Source organism: Microtus pennsylvanicus, chromosome 14 (assembly GCF_037038515.1).
Source record: "Microtus pennsylvanicus isolate mMicPen1 chromosome 14, mMicPen1.hap1, whole genome shotgun sequence".
Classification (NCBI taxonomy): Eukaryota; Metazoa; Chordata; class Mammalia; order Rodentia; family Cricetidae; genus Microtus; species Microtus pennsylvanicus.
The window spans coordinates 26526551-26540714 of record NC_134592.1 but is presented as its reverse complement, the minus strand read 5'-3'; the positions used below and the strand labels follow the sequence as shown (position 1 = coordinate 26540714).

The window sequence follows — 14164 nt, the reverse complement described above, 5'->3', positions numbered from 1 at the left end:
CTGAGGGATGTGGACGGTGGGTGGAAACAGCAGATGTCACCACAAATGTCAGTTCCCTTGATTCCTGTGAGTCCTAAAAAGAGTTTTGCATGTTAACCACTTAATATGAAGCCTGACTAGAACAGACAGTAAATGCTTAACAGCCAGGTGTCTTGATAGTCCAGGTATCTATTTCTTCATGTGAGTTTTGAGTGTCCTCAGTGTCATAAGGAAGATATTTGTGGAAGATAATTGTAGTTATGAAAACATGCACCACACACAGCATGCACTCGAAGGGGGGGCACTGAATTGTTGAGACAGAAGTCCATAGCTTTACTTTCTGCATATCAGTCCCGAGTCTCTATCCAGCTGTATTAGTGAAGTATACCACCCTGGCTTCAGCTAATTGCTTTGTCTGTTTACAGGTAACCCCTCATCAACCCCCTTCCCTAAGTAGTGAGAAGTAGAATTACATTAGCGCTTCGAGGAACATGTATTAAGGGAGTATAATTTTTCTGGCACAAGGAATAGTTCACCTGGATACAGCTGCGGGCACAGGCTAGTTTAGTAGCACAGACTTATGGAGGGGCTCTTCTCAAATTGCCCATCTTCTAACGTTCAGACGGAGCACGGATAGAGTCTGCTCGTCTCGGCGCTAGAAGAGGGATCTGTAGTGTTGGAAAGTGAGAAGAATTACCCGATGTGTTCTTTCCACCATTGTTCTTTTATTCTATTGCTGGTCATTCTTCATTTGATGGGAGTACTTAAAAAGAGGGTACACTTTGGAAATCTGAATTGTCATGTGTGCATGTCTGCTATGGTAACAAAGTACCATAGACTGGGGGGGGGGGGGCTCAAACCATAGAAACATTCCCGCAGAATTCTGAAGGCTGGCAGTCTGAAGCCACAGAGTCAGCAAAGTAGCTCCCCTGTGGACTCTCTCCCTGACATGTAGATGCTCACCTCTGTTCTGAATTTCTACGTAGACTCCTCCCTTTCTATGTCTGTGCCTCAATTTCTTCTTTTCAGAGAGACGCTGATCCAACTGTATTGAGGGCCATCCTAATGATTTCATTAAGACTTAATATTCAAATGAAGTCCAGTCCTAAAGTATGAGGGGATCACAGCTCAACCTATCTTCTCTAGAAGACAGGGCATAGAAAGGCTGTGATATGCCACAAATATAGTGGTAATGTGTCTTAGAAATCATCACTTTGTTTCTGAGAAGATGTGTGTCTCTCAGCAAATCAGCTGAGAAATTACATCTCTTGTATGTCTCAGTGGAAGGGTAGGGCAGTTGTGTCTAGCTAGGAATGGATGGTGCACGCCTTTAATCCCAGTGCTCAGGAGGCAGGGGCAGGTGGATCTCTGTGTGTTCAAGGCCAGCCTGGTCTGTAAAGTACATTCCAGGTTAGACTTCAAAGCTACACAGAGAAACCATGTCTCCAAGGAAAAAGAAAAGAATGCGTCCACATCAGTCATAGCAACTAGCAACTGGCTTATAATACTTGTTCAAAAGGCAAAGAAAACATTTCTTTATGACCTTTTCTTCTTGAATATGGATCCAGACTTCAGTGGGTTGGGAATAATAAAATCAGCAACTCAGTTAATGTTACTGACATTAAGAAAAGAAATGGGCATTTATTAAAAACCTACAATCCACCGGGTATTTCTATATATAATAACCAAAATCTGTTTGGGGTTTAGTGTATAAGTCATTTAATCCTTCATTAGTCTTTCACTAGTATTTGTAACACTTATAATTTGTGTTATGAAAATTACTTATTCTCACCTACTGTGTGCCAAGGGTCCACTTTCCTGCCAATGTTCACAGTCCTGTGGTTTTCTTCTAACAATTTCCATAGCACTGGGAAGTTTTTGCATGGTTAAAAAAATAAACGGATTTATGTTGAACTAGTGTTATGGTGGGAATTTGTTCTGCTCTCTTCAGCAAGAGCCTTACCCATGTCCAGGAGCTTGTGCAATATCACTCCTCTGATCCACGTTACTAATTCCGCTAATTGCAGCAATTATGAGGAGGAACCGCTGCAAGCCAGAGAAGCTATTATGCTGTACTGAATGAATAGCATCCCATAGTGTTCATTAATTATACTGCCTATACATCCGTAGCCCCCCAACAGCGCACATGAAACCATGTGCCATATGAACTTAATCCCTCTCAAAGCACGGAGAGTGTACTGTTGGCTGGGCCCTTCCAATACCATTCTACGCAATTCCTTTCCTTCTTCCTCCTCATCCAGAAATCAAAGTGGACAGCCTTGAATCTCTGCAGCCTCAAAGTAGCTGCACCTTTGTAGGAGACCCATACAGACAATCCTCACCAGAGAAAAACCTGTAGCGATGGGGGGGGGGGAGCAATAGAAAAGATGTAATGTACTTACCTACCAGTTTCCTTACCTCCCTCTGTTTTCTCTCTTCCCTCCATTCTTCCCTGCTCTGTTAACATCAATAGCCAACATCAGATGACCTTGTTTCATCTGCTGAATGTTCAAGTGATGATGAAGACTTTGTCGAGTGTGAACCGAGTACAGGTAGGTCAGGTCAGTCTTGTTATGCTTGCTTCTTTTTTCATTTGCAAAAACCCGATACATACATATATGTGATTATACATGTGCTTTATCTATAGTACTGTGTGTTAATGTATATGTATTTCCTATATCTATATATGTATCTGCATACATATATAAATATTAATTTACCAGCAAAAGCATCAAATCCCATGGAAAGAGCAATTAAGCTTAGGAAAATTTAAGTCTCTGATACTTAGAAAAATATACAATATGTATCCTAACTTCGCACAGCTGCCTGCTCAGGTTATGCACTGGAATCACTACTACAAATATTCAGTTGTCAATGGCAACTATGAGATTGACAGGGGCAAAGAGCTTCTAAAGCTTACATTTGAATGAGTACTTTTGGTTTTAAACCATAAACCTCGCAGGGAGGCCAAAAGATTGGTGGGTATCATATGAGTCACAAGACTTGTTTTGATTATGAGTGGCATAAATAAGTAAGTAACCCAAATTATTTTCCATGAGATTTTAACAGCAGTTAACATGGTATTACATTTATACTAATTTTGTTCATTAAATGTCTAGAGAACTCGTGAAGTGATAGAGTATATAAAACACAAAATTAGTACCAAACTATGCCATGTCAACAGCTGGGATGCTTCAAAATGTATCGACTGCTGAAGTTAATCTGACTTTGGCATGGGAGTCTCAGTGTGTTCCCCATTTGGACGCAGATACATTTTGCTATTTTCTGGTATTCCTGTATAGTGAACTATATATGATAGTGTCCAGCAGGTAACTGACATCCCTGATTCTCTCCTCTCAACTTTCCCAAGTTATCTGTTTTTAGATCTACTGTAAGTTAAACATTTATGTGTATATAATAGAGAACAGATATCATCGAATTTCTGTGTATGTTTAATAAAAGGAAAAGCCTCATCTTATTTCTACAGAGGCTAAAAGAAATAGATAAAATTTCCATTTGATCCTTGGGTTGCCTTATTTTTTTGACTTTTCTTTAAAAAAAAAAACAAGCCATTATATGTTTTCTCTTTTCAATTATAGAGAAATTTATAATTACTGAGAAAAGTAATATATCAAAAGATTTAAAACGTCAATTTCTTACCCCAAAATAATTAAGAACAGTTCTGATTTTGGTAAATGCTGACTGCTTGGTTTCTTGCAAGTGGCTCTGGATTCAGGAAGTTCTGTGGCCTTCTGCCCTTAGTATCTTAAAGATATACAGCCATAATTTGACCTTACCATTCTATAATATGATCTGTTCTTTAGGGACTTTAGCTCTATGGAAGGAACGTTAATGTGACCTTGTTCATCAGATTTTCTTCAAGTGATTTGGAAATAAATTTGGGCACCAAGGTTTTACTTAAAAATGAATCTATTTATTTAATTTACTCACTCAATAATCCTGATCACTTTGGCACAACATGATGCATCACTATCCTCCAGTCCTTTCTGGTCTAGTTCTGTTTCAAAGTGAGCTGTTTTAAATAGAGCAATAAGCCTTGCTACATACACCAGTTCTCCAGTCTAATGCAGTACCACACGTTTGTTCAAGGGCACCTGTATATTTTCGTGTTTGTTAGGTGCTAAGAACTTAATATATGTACAGTATATACCCAATTAGAATGTTTTCTGATGATTAGTTTAAGATATCTAGACTTTAATTAGGATCATCTGATTATTCTCTCTCTACTCTTCTCTACTTGTAAGTAGTGATAACTGCATCCAGTTCAATATTTATCAAATCTCTTCACTTTAACTCATTAAACATAAAAGCATGGCCATTTTGAATTATTTTTAAGTCCCCCCCCCAATTATGCCCTCTCAAAAATCATCTCCATAGCTCCCTTGATCTCCATAACTCCAAGGTAAAGGACTTTTCCTGTCTCAAAACTATGAGGCCCATAGATCGTGAGGCTGATAATAGTTACTGTCTTTTGATGTTGAATTTTAACAGCCCAACTTGAATGTCCCCAAACTGAGTTTGCTTGCTTTTCCATGATCACCTATATGTTTTGTTTGACTTCAGTCCAGAGGAAGGTAATTCATTGACAACATATTTTGAATAATATGGATACAGGAGGTTATATAAGATTTTTAAATTATTGTAATCTTCAAGAGAATATGGCAAAGATAGACTAATAAAGTAGAGGACAGAGTTCTGCCTCTGTAAGAGCTAAGTGAGCTGCTTAGTAGAAGCTATTACTGAGCCTGAATAATAATGTGGCTCACCATGTTTGAAGGATAAACATTTCTTCCTTCTAATTTTATTTCTAGTTGCTGGTGAGTGACGTGGGTATGCAAAGGAATATGTCAGAGGCATATTTTGTATACAATAAAAATAGTTGTTTCTAGTGACCCAGGGACAGAAGAGGTAATTGAGCTGATGGAGCTACATGCTTTGAGGTCTTAGTCCTTCTTGTGTACTGCCTGAGAATGAGATCCAGAGATTTCTCACTTTCAAAGACAATGGAAATTAAAATCATAAGGACTACCAGTTTCTAGGGCTGGATTTGAAATTCAAAGGGAGAAATCATCCACTACTTGTGCAACAGTTCGTAACGGTGACATTAGCATCACATCACCTGCAATTCTACGTGGACACTGAAATAAAAACTCTGAGTTTAGACACACCAGTTTACCACCTCAGTTTCTAAAATTTTCCCTTTTCTCAGGCCCAAAACTTGATAGAAGTACACTGCCCAGTACTTGCTCTCTCATTCTTAACAAGCCCTTTTCTTCTCGTCCTTTATAACAGGGTTATTATTTTCAAAGATTTGTAAAGATCATTCTCTGGTTTCTTTAGATCCATTCGAGACTCTCACATTTCAAACATTTGTGCAGTTTAAAACATAATTTACCAACTGAATTTCATGAAAGCTTCAAGTTTCAAATACAGTGATTCTTCTAATTTGAAAGGGATTTTTATGCTTTTAGTTTGAAGTGAGATTTACACAATTCTTTTCGTACTCTGAACCACCTTGGCATTTGGCCACTGTAGCTTGGTATAATTTAGTCATAAAATGTTTAAATACAACTTATAAGGTTTTGGAACTAGATTGACAATATTTTAAGATTGTAAATTCAATGGAAATGATTTTTTAAAAAAAAAGTCCAATATATCCTATGCCATGAGAAAAAATAATATAAATTGAAAAGCCCCATTAAAGTTTTCGAATGAATTAGGTTTACTTTCAATATATGTAACACTCTTAAATTAAAGCTGAAGAATTCTTTCACTAGTTCTAAAACTTTACCTCCACTTAAGTAGTTAAAAGAAAAACTGTGTTGATTTTGTTTTTATTTCATGACTTTGAAAAAAAATAGAATCAGCATAACAAGTTCTACATTTCAAAAGATTTATTTCTATTTTCCCTGACAGTCTCATCCCTGAACTCCCTGCCTTGAGAATTAAGTCCTTTCTTGAGCCATGTTATGATGCAATTTTCAGAATTTCAAATACTCAAAACTGAGCATTTGAAAACTAAAATATTAGAGAGAGGTAAATTCCTTTCATCCCAGCATGCAGGGCAGAGAAAGGCAGATCTCTTTGAATTCAAGGCCAGCCTTGTCTACAGAGCAAGTTCCAGGACAGCTAGGGCTACACAGAGAAACCCCCGTCTTGACCCCCTCCCCCAAAAAATTACAGAAAAAAATTTAATAATTGTCATCTGCCTAAATGTGAGAGTCAGGATTTTAAACCCTAAAGTGTAAATGCTGATATATTGTCTGCAAAGGTCAGTATTTATTTTTTTGCTGTTTCTGACTTTGCCCACAAACCCCATTCTCCAGGACTACAGTTGTGTTGAGGCAAGGAGATGAGAGCCTTCATGGATCATGCTAGTCAAAAAGCAATTAAGACCTTTAATGAATATTTATTTGTAATAAAAATCTGAGCGTGGGTTCTGACACTCAGAATTTCATGCAATTGGCTTTCCAACTCTTCCCTTTCTTTCTTCACTGTTGCTCCTCAAAATAACAAACACAACATCAGACGAGAGATCTCCTTGGCTTGATCCCTCTTCCGTAATGTTTCTCTCATTATCAATTAACTGATTTCTTCACCTTTGCTTTTGTTAAATGTCACCTGATCAACCCCCATTGGACACTTCCACCAGAGGCCAGGAGGCTGAGAGGAAACATCCAACCATGCATGCATCCATCCGTCTCTCAGAAACTCCTTTCCCAGAGTTTAGACTGAAGAGAATATTGAAATGGATGATGGTGCAAGGTGACAGACTTCTGTTCCCAAACTGAATCTCAGCTCTGTATCTTTTGCTCCTCCAATCAACATCTCTGGGTTTGTAGTTCATGGCCTAGTTTCCTCAACTCTCCTTTTCAGCCCAGGTCAAACTCAAACCAGATTAAATGAAGATGAAGCTTAGCATAACACCAAGAGCCTACTATAGTTACCCTTTCTGACTGGCTTAAGTTAAGGGTCTTCATCTTATATAGTTTGAAATACCTCTGTGAAGTATTTATAATTAGAAAGCCTGATACTCAGTTGTTCCAAACTTTACACATCATTAGAGGTTTTATTTCCTGGAACATAAGAGAAAATATAGCTGAAAGGTTAAGACCATTCCTAACAAAATGTGAAGAACAATAGCGTCCAGTCCCAATGGAGGATAAAAGCATAAATATGTTGGTCATTGAGCTTTAAATGTAATAGCTATAATCTTTTTAATAAAAATTAATTTTATAATTTTTGCAAGTTTGAAGAATACAAATTTAAAAAAATAAAGAGATAGAAATTGATTACTCAATGATAAGTAAGCAATAGCTCTTAGATAAAACACATAAATATCATCTGTGCATTGATTTCTATTATGGATTCCATCCCATAAATATATTTTTTAACGCAAACTGCAAATTAAAAAGGCATGTGAATTTAACTCCATTACTTAAGAGTTTAGGGAGTGTTGAAGATGTCAATATAAACATAAGATCAGTGAGTGTAATTCTATTTAAAGGTTGACAAATCATTTATATTTGTAACATTTTTATGATCCTTTCTGTGTAGACACCAGAAAAGGTGCTGAGAAAACAAGGCTGACACCAGATACCACCCAGGAGTTCACAGTTTATTAGTGAAGACAAACATGGTAACAAGGAGACTAAAAGGAAACAAAGAAGGAAGCCAAGAAACCATGTGGGCAATGAGCAGAAATGCTGAGGATATTATCCACGTTTGGGGGCGAGTTCTCTGGCACTATGAATTGTGTACACCCCTCCAGCTCTCACTGAATTCACTCCCAGGAGCACCCACTCATAGCTTAGCTTGGAGACATAGAACTTAACATTAATCATCACTGTGCTACTCAGTGCTAAACTTTAATTTGAGGTATATTTCTGCAAGATGATCAAGAACCGGTGCATATCTGAAAGTCAAGATATAGGTGCCCATGATAAAGAGAGAATTTCATGCCCAAATCAAGAACTTCCTGATTTCAAATGCCACCGTGCAAGTGGAAGCTAAGGAAAGAGCTTGCTGGAATCATTAAGCAAATCCTCTTTCAGATGTATAATTTACAAAATGAAGGGTTTGGTTCTAAAGGAAAAGTTTCGTGGGTTTCCTTTCATTCGGTTTATGTTCTGTATTATTTTTCTCCCATAAACAATAAGTACATGCACACAGTGCATGTATATTTATAAATGCCGTGCGTTTATACCAAAGTGCTTGTTATTCCATGTATATGTAATCATAGTCTAAATGATGTCAGGCTAATGTAAACGGAGATTAACTGACCCTGCCATCAGCCGTGTGGTTACACAGAAATTCACGCCATCACTTTTAACCTGCATCAGCCAACATAGACATGCATGATACGGTTTTAACCTGATAAACCAAGCATGCAAATTTTTATTTAGCTTTGGTTTTCTTCATCCTAATTATAATGGTAATTTCATTATTAGTTATCCTTGGGAAGGGTGGAAAGAAAAATATTATACAGATGTATCTATCCATATATGCACATCCCCGTGTATACATGTAGATAGATACGTATCTTGTATATTTCAAAAAAACATTTTCTGTCGTTTCACCTCATCTTGTGCCGCATGAATTTTTGGTGGTTCAATTTATTTTGTTTTAATTCATATTTAGCATTTTGACCATTATGGCTATTTTTAACTCATTGCTATACTTTTATGAGTAATTATAAGCATTGCAATCATTATTTGTAAATACTGAGAAATATTTAGATATCAAAACCAAAAAGGCAACAAAATCTTTTCTTGCCATCCCTGGGTTGACTCCCCCTTCAGTATATCCCTCCAGTGTTTTTCTAAAATCAAAGCAACTCTCAACAAAATCCAAGAAAGTTGTGTACCAAAGAATGAAATATTATGTTTCCTTTCCCTCCTTCTATCCGTAGTTCCCTTTTGATTTCCTTCGTTCCCCGTTTTAATTTCTCCCTATATCTGCACAGACCACCTGCCTTCACTATTCCCATTATTGAAGCTTTAATTAAAAAGACACACAAGGAGCCAGGGATGAAAACTAAAAAGAAACCCATGCAGAAATTATAAACAAAAACATTTCCCTTCCCACAAATTTCAGATGGCATAAAAAGAATTTTATTGCAGACGCAGGATATGTGTTTTATCTTTTATTTCTGGGCAAGCCGGCGATCATCGTGTGGCATGCTGTGGCAGTTCTGTAGTACTCGACTAACTGTGGCCTCCATCACCAGTGCATGAGCTGTTATGATACCATCTTGTGTTTCATCCAAGTATCACATCCCAGCTAACCCAGCGAGTTCCATGTCTGAGTTGGGATAACTTTCCTTTGCAGTTGCAACGTCATGGGTTCTCATTTTTGTGTTTATTTCTATGGGGCCCCTGCAGCCTTAAGAGCTGCTCTGCCAGCATCTCTGTATGGTTTTGTTTCTGGTATCTTCTTTCCTTGGCATAGCAGTCAAGCATGTGTCTTTTGTCTGGCCATCTTGTCTACAAGTCTACTGTCAAGGTGTCGTTCTGTGATTCTGTTCTCTGTTTGTAATATGTGATTTGAAGTCCTCTACCTTTAGTTCTCACTCCTCTGTTGTCTCTGCTGCTAACCTCACCCCTAAAGAACTTCACAAAGAAGCAAAACCGAGTTTCATTTGAATTGTATGGATGGTTTGGTTTGCACCTCAAAGACATAAGTTGCATTTTTCTTGACTAAAAGCAGAAAACGGAAACTTACAGTGGGAAACCACTATAAATGTTCAAACAACAGTAAGAACCCCTTGTTGTTGTTGCTTTCTTTGACTTGATTAAATTGGCTTATTGCTTAAGGGTCTTGAAGGAAGTGCTAATTTCCCAAGAGGTTTTTCCATAGGTCATCCACCTTCTAAGTAGAACCTTTTCTTCAGAGGCAGACAAAAGAGAAGATTGTTTTGGGGAATGCTAAGAAAGAGCATCCTCATTTCTGCTGCACAGAGCAGAGCCTGCCCCTAACTTGGTGAGGCATTTATGGAAATCTACATGTATTCTATCCTAAAACATGTTTTGCTTATATACTTTATCATAAATTAAAAATATGTTCAACAAGAGGTCTACGGATGAGGGAAGCCAAGCTCTTTCGGCTTACTGGTTCTCCCATGTATATTATGAGGTAAGATTACCTTTTGAACTTTCTAAATCAAATGATTATTTTTATCTTATTTTTTTAATTCACGGAAGCATTAAAGAGCCAACATCTTGACGTGGCCCCAAATCCTTTATTTTACCATTTTAAACAATATGACAGGTACAATAGCTCCATTTCTGAGGTCAGTCTATATTCCTTGAGACAGATGTAGTAGAAAGTGCCCTGTTCACTGTGCAGTGGCTGAACAATGCTCTATGTCTTTCCAGGCAACTTGAAGCATTACTTCAAAAGATTTAAGCTTTGATGTGGGCAGTATGAAATTGCATTATGTGAAAAACACCATTTCTTTCCTCTTAATGATTGAATGAAGGAATGTTATATCCGTATAAAATGGGTAGTAGCTGTTGCTTTCGATAAATCATTGTCATACAATGGAAAGACTGGTTTGGGTCTGAAGAAGAAAAAAATAAATGAAGCCATGTGGTTTATGATGAGATGATACTGACAGATTAAAAAAAATAATATTTTTTCTAAGTTTAATAGAACAGAAAACAATTTGAATAGCCTCTGAGAAGCTAAACAGAAATTGCAGATGAAAGATGGGAGGGAGACAGAGAATGTAGAAGATAGAGGGAGGGAAAGATAAGAGTAGAAAGGAAGAAAACAAGGGGGACGGAGGGAGAGGAGGGAACATAATTGATTATATGCCAAGAACAACTGTTTGCTGCCAGTGTTTTAAAACTGGGGTGGCAAAATGACTCAGTAGTCTCTCTATCAAGACTGTCTACCTGAACTCAGTTCCTGGGATCCACATAGTAGAAGGAGAGAGCCAAGTCCTCTGACATCATTCTTATACACCACAGCATTTGCACAGCCACAGAGCCACACACAATAAATTATCAGTGCACTTGCACATACACTCCCACAGAGCCCAATATAGTGTTTCTAGGTTTTAACTTTTTATTGTCTTTAATGGCATATTTAAATCTGTTAAATTTAAATGTGTCTATTGTAACTTTGAGGATTGGCTATAACTTAATGACAATCTTTCAAGGTCTTTTAAAAATGGAGCAGTCAGCTCTCATAAGCTGGCTTTAGAATAACACCAGCCCACTGTCTGAATGTATGGCTGAGTATTCTACTTAAACCTCATTTTAAGTTATTATGATAATAGGAATCATTGTGGTCACATTATACTTGAGAAAGTCAGAACTGATGTTTTCCTTTGCCAAGGTCACATACCTGCTCTTAAGTGTCAGGGCTAAGAGTCTAATTTGAATTTGTGAAGAATTTTTGTGTGATGATTTGTATAGCTTAGTGTGAGTACCGCTTCCCTGTTGCCTCAAGGAAGTCCTTACCTTAGTTGTATACATACAAAAAAAAATAAAGATAGGTACACTGTGATGGTAATGATAGCAAAATAAAGGTAGTAAAACAAAACAGCTTCTTGTATCTTGAAGAGAAACACCTCAAACATTATGCACATGTCTTCATGAGGATGTTTGTTTTGACTGGTTTTGAATCTTCAAAAGTTAGTTATGAGGACTGGGGAGACAGTAAAATGCCTGTCTCGAGAGCACAAGAATATGAGTTTAGTCTCTAGGTTTATATCATATAGCATATTTCAAAAATGGCTGAATTTAAGAAACCAGCATTAAACTCAGAATTGGGCAATGGTGCTCATAATACTATGTCATTACATAGATCTAATGTACATTGGAAGTAGAAAAAGACAAGATCTCCTAAGTAAACTGGGAGCATGGGGACCTTGGGAGAGGTCATTAAAAAAAAAGTCTGGCCAAGGTGATGATGCTGGGGAGGGAGAGACAGGCTGATCCCATTACATTACTGGCTAGCTAGCCTAGATTAATCAGCAAACCCTAAACCTATCAGAGACCCTGCATCGAAACATTAGATAACGCCTACTGTAGGTAGAATGACACCAAAGGTTGTTCTCTGGCCTCCACGTGTGCATACATGTGCACATGTATGTTGACATTTGAGACTGTACACACAACACAATCAAAAGTGGATTGCCCAATAGTCCCCCTGTGCTGACTACAGACAGGATATTTCTTAGGCTTTCAAATTTTATTTCTCCTGTTTCAAAAGTCTGTAGGAGATACTCTTCTTAGCATGTCATCATAATCCACAATACAATTCCGTAACCCAATTGAGATTTTGTAACTTTTAAAGTATAATGAATTTTCTTTAGTTGCAGCTGTCAGTGCAGGTTAATTAATCATCCGAGCCATGAAATATGCCAATGCCCTTTGCTTCCACATCTTCTCATAGAGTAAACTAGCTTATTAACACTCAAAGCCGTATCAAGATCATTGGATTGCAGAAAAGGTCCGCAGCTTGTAGAAAGAGCATTTATGGTTAGATAGTTAGGCATTGCTTTGCAAACGAGTGTGAGAGACCTGGGAATTAAAAAAAAAAGAAAGCACTGGGCCTTATTAGTTCTTCTAATTTGACAAGATAGATTCTCTGATTGGGTTTCTGAGAGTACAAAATGTTGCCTTAATTTGATATGAGATTCAGTTGGCCTGTGGTCAACTTTCAATGACAGCCAAGAAACGTCCCTTGAAGGGATGTCAAGGCTCTCTGCTACAGTTGTGCTACTCCTACAGTTTTGATCTTTTACTCAATGAGTTATTCGTTTAGTACTTACTGTTGCCGTGAGGCTTTAGTGCAGTCTTAGGTGATTTATATTTTAAATTCTCAGTCCTCACAGCAATTTCAGAAAGATACATGATTATTACCATCTGCAGGTGGACAAAGTTAAGGCTAAACAAAATGAACAAATGGCCAAGGTTACACAGTAAGTAGAAAAAGTAGAAATCAAACCCATAGCAACTATCTCTTGAGCCTACACACTGGGCACTGGGCTGTGCTGTCTCATGCACATTAACCACTACCTGCGAAGTAGCTGCCTTCCAGAGAACACTGAAAGTAGGTAATAAGTATATTACATGATCAGAAACTAAGGACCAATGGGCTAATTATGATGTATCCTAGGGCATCATAGGTTATGTCGTTGTTCAATTATGTTTTGTTTTCCAAATAACAATAGATAAAGTAAGCTGCCCTGCAGTATAGAGATGGCTCAATAAGTAAAGTACTTGGGTGAAAGCATGAGGACCTAAGTTCAAATCCCTTCTATGTACATAAGATACTGGGAGCAGCAGCATCCTCCTATAATTTCAGTGCATGGGAGGCAGAAACAAATGCAATCTAGGGCTTCCTGCCCATCCAGTTGAGCCAAACAAGTGAGCCCCAGGTGTAGTAAGAAACTCAAAAACTAATATAGTAAGTGTTCAGTGAAGACACCAGAAATTGACTTCTGGCCTCCATGTGTATACACACACACACATACAAACATGTGTGTGCGTGCATGCACATGCCCATGCCCATACATAAATCCCCTGGTGTATATGTGGCAAAATTATTCAAGTATTGGGATTAATAAGAGAATTATGTGAAGATCCTTCCTCTGATGTCTCCTACATGATAACCTGTGCCCTGGAGTTTTTAGCTTATCACCCATTTTTTGGTCTTGTGGAAAACTGAGAAGATAGATACCAGTTCTGACTGATGCGAGGAGTCTATGAAAGGTAGTTCTTAGCACAAGGTTTAGTAAACATTAAGTATAAATATATAAAGTATATATTTTTAATTGTACAAATGTTTATGCCCCTTAAAACACCATTTTAGATGATAGAACTCAGAAAAGAAATACTAAGCATGGTATCTGAGAGGTTGTAGTCTTTACCTTAGTATCTTTCTGATTCCTAAGCACTCTTGACAGCTCTAAAATCAGGCAGTTCATCTTCCTTCCTACTTTACCAAACTATAATGAGAACTGTTGTGCTATTTTCTCAAATGTTCAGATTTATTAGATCAGTCACCCTGAGCAGACGGCCACCAAGTTTTACCTGAAAAGAGTCAGAGAGTGAATATTCCAGTTTTTGTGTGGAGGGGGTGGCTCACATGACCTCTAAAAACTAATAGGCTCAATCGCTTTAACAATTTAAAACCAGCCATAGACAGT

General features: G+C 37.7%; 1 protein-coding gene across 50 annotated transcripts in view; it reads left to right on the top strand.

The window, feature by feature from the left end:
• Nrxn3 (neurexin 3) overlaps positions 1–14164 on the top strand; it is a 1550418-nt gene that overhangs the window by 1496638 nt on the left and 39616 nt on the right. For 37 of the 50 annotated variants that reach the window (XR_012907734.1, XR_012907732.1, XR_012907730.1 and 34 more), the window contains one exon: positions 2453–2531. Coding sequence is in view for 42 of the 50 variants with exons in the window: in XM_075948192.1 (XP_075804307.1) it covers positions 2453–2531 (79 nt within the window). In the remaining 8 variants the exon portion in view is untranslated. Of the gene's footprint in view, positions 1–2452; positions 2541–14164 lie in introns of all 50 variants that reach the window. The other 13 variants (XR_012907733.1, XR_012907735.1, XR_012907731.1 and 10 more) reach the window with 1 other exon arrangement.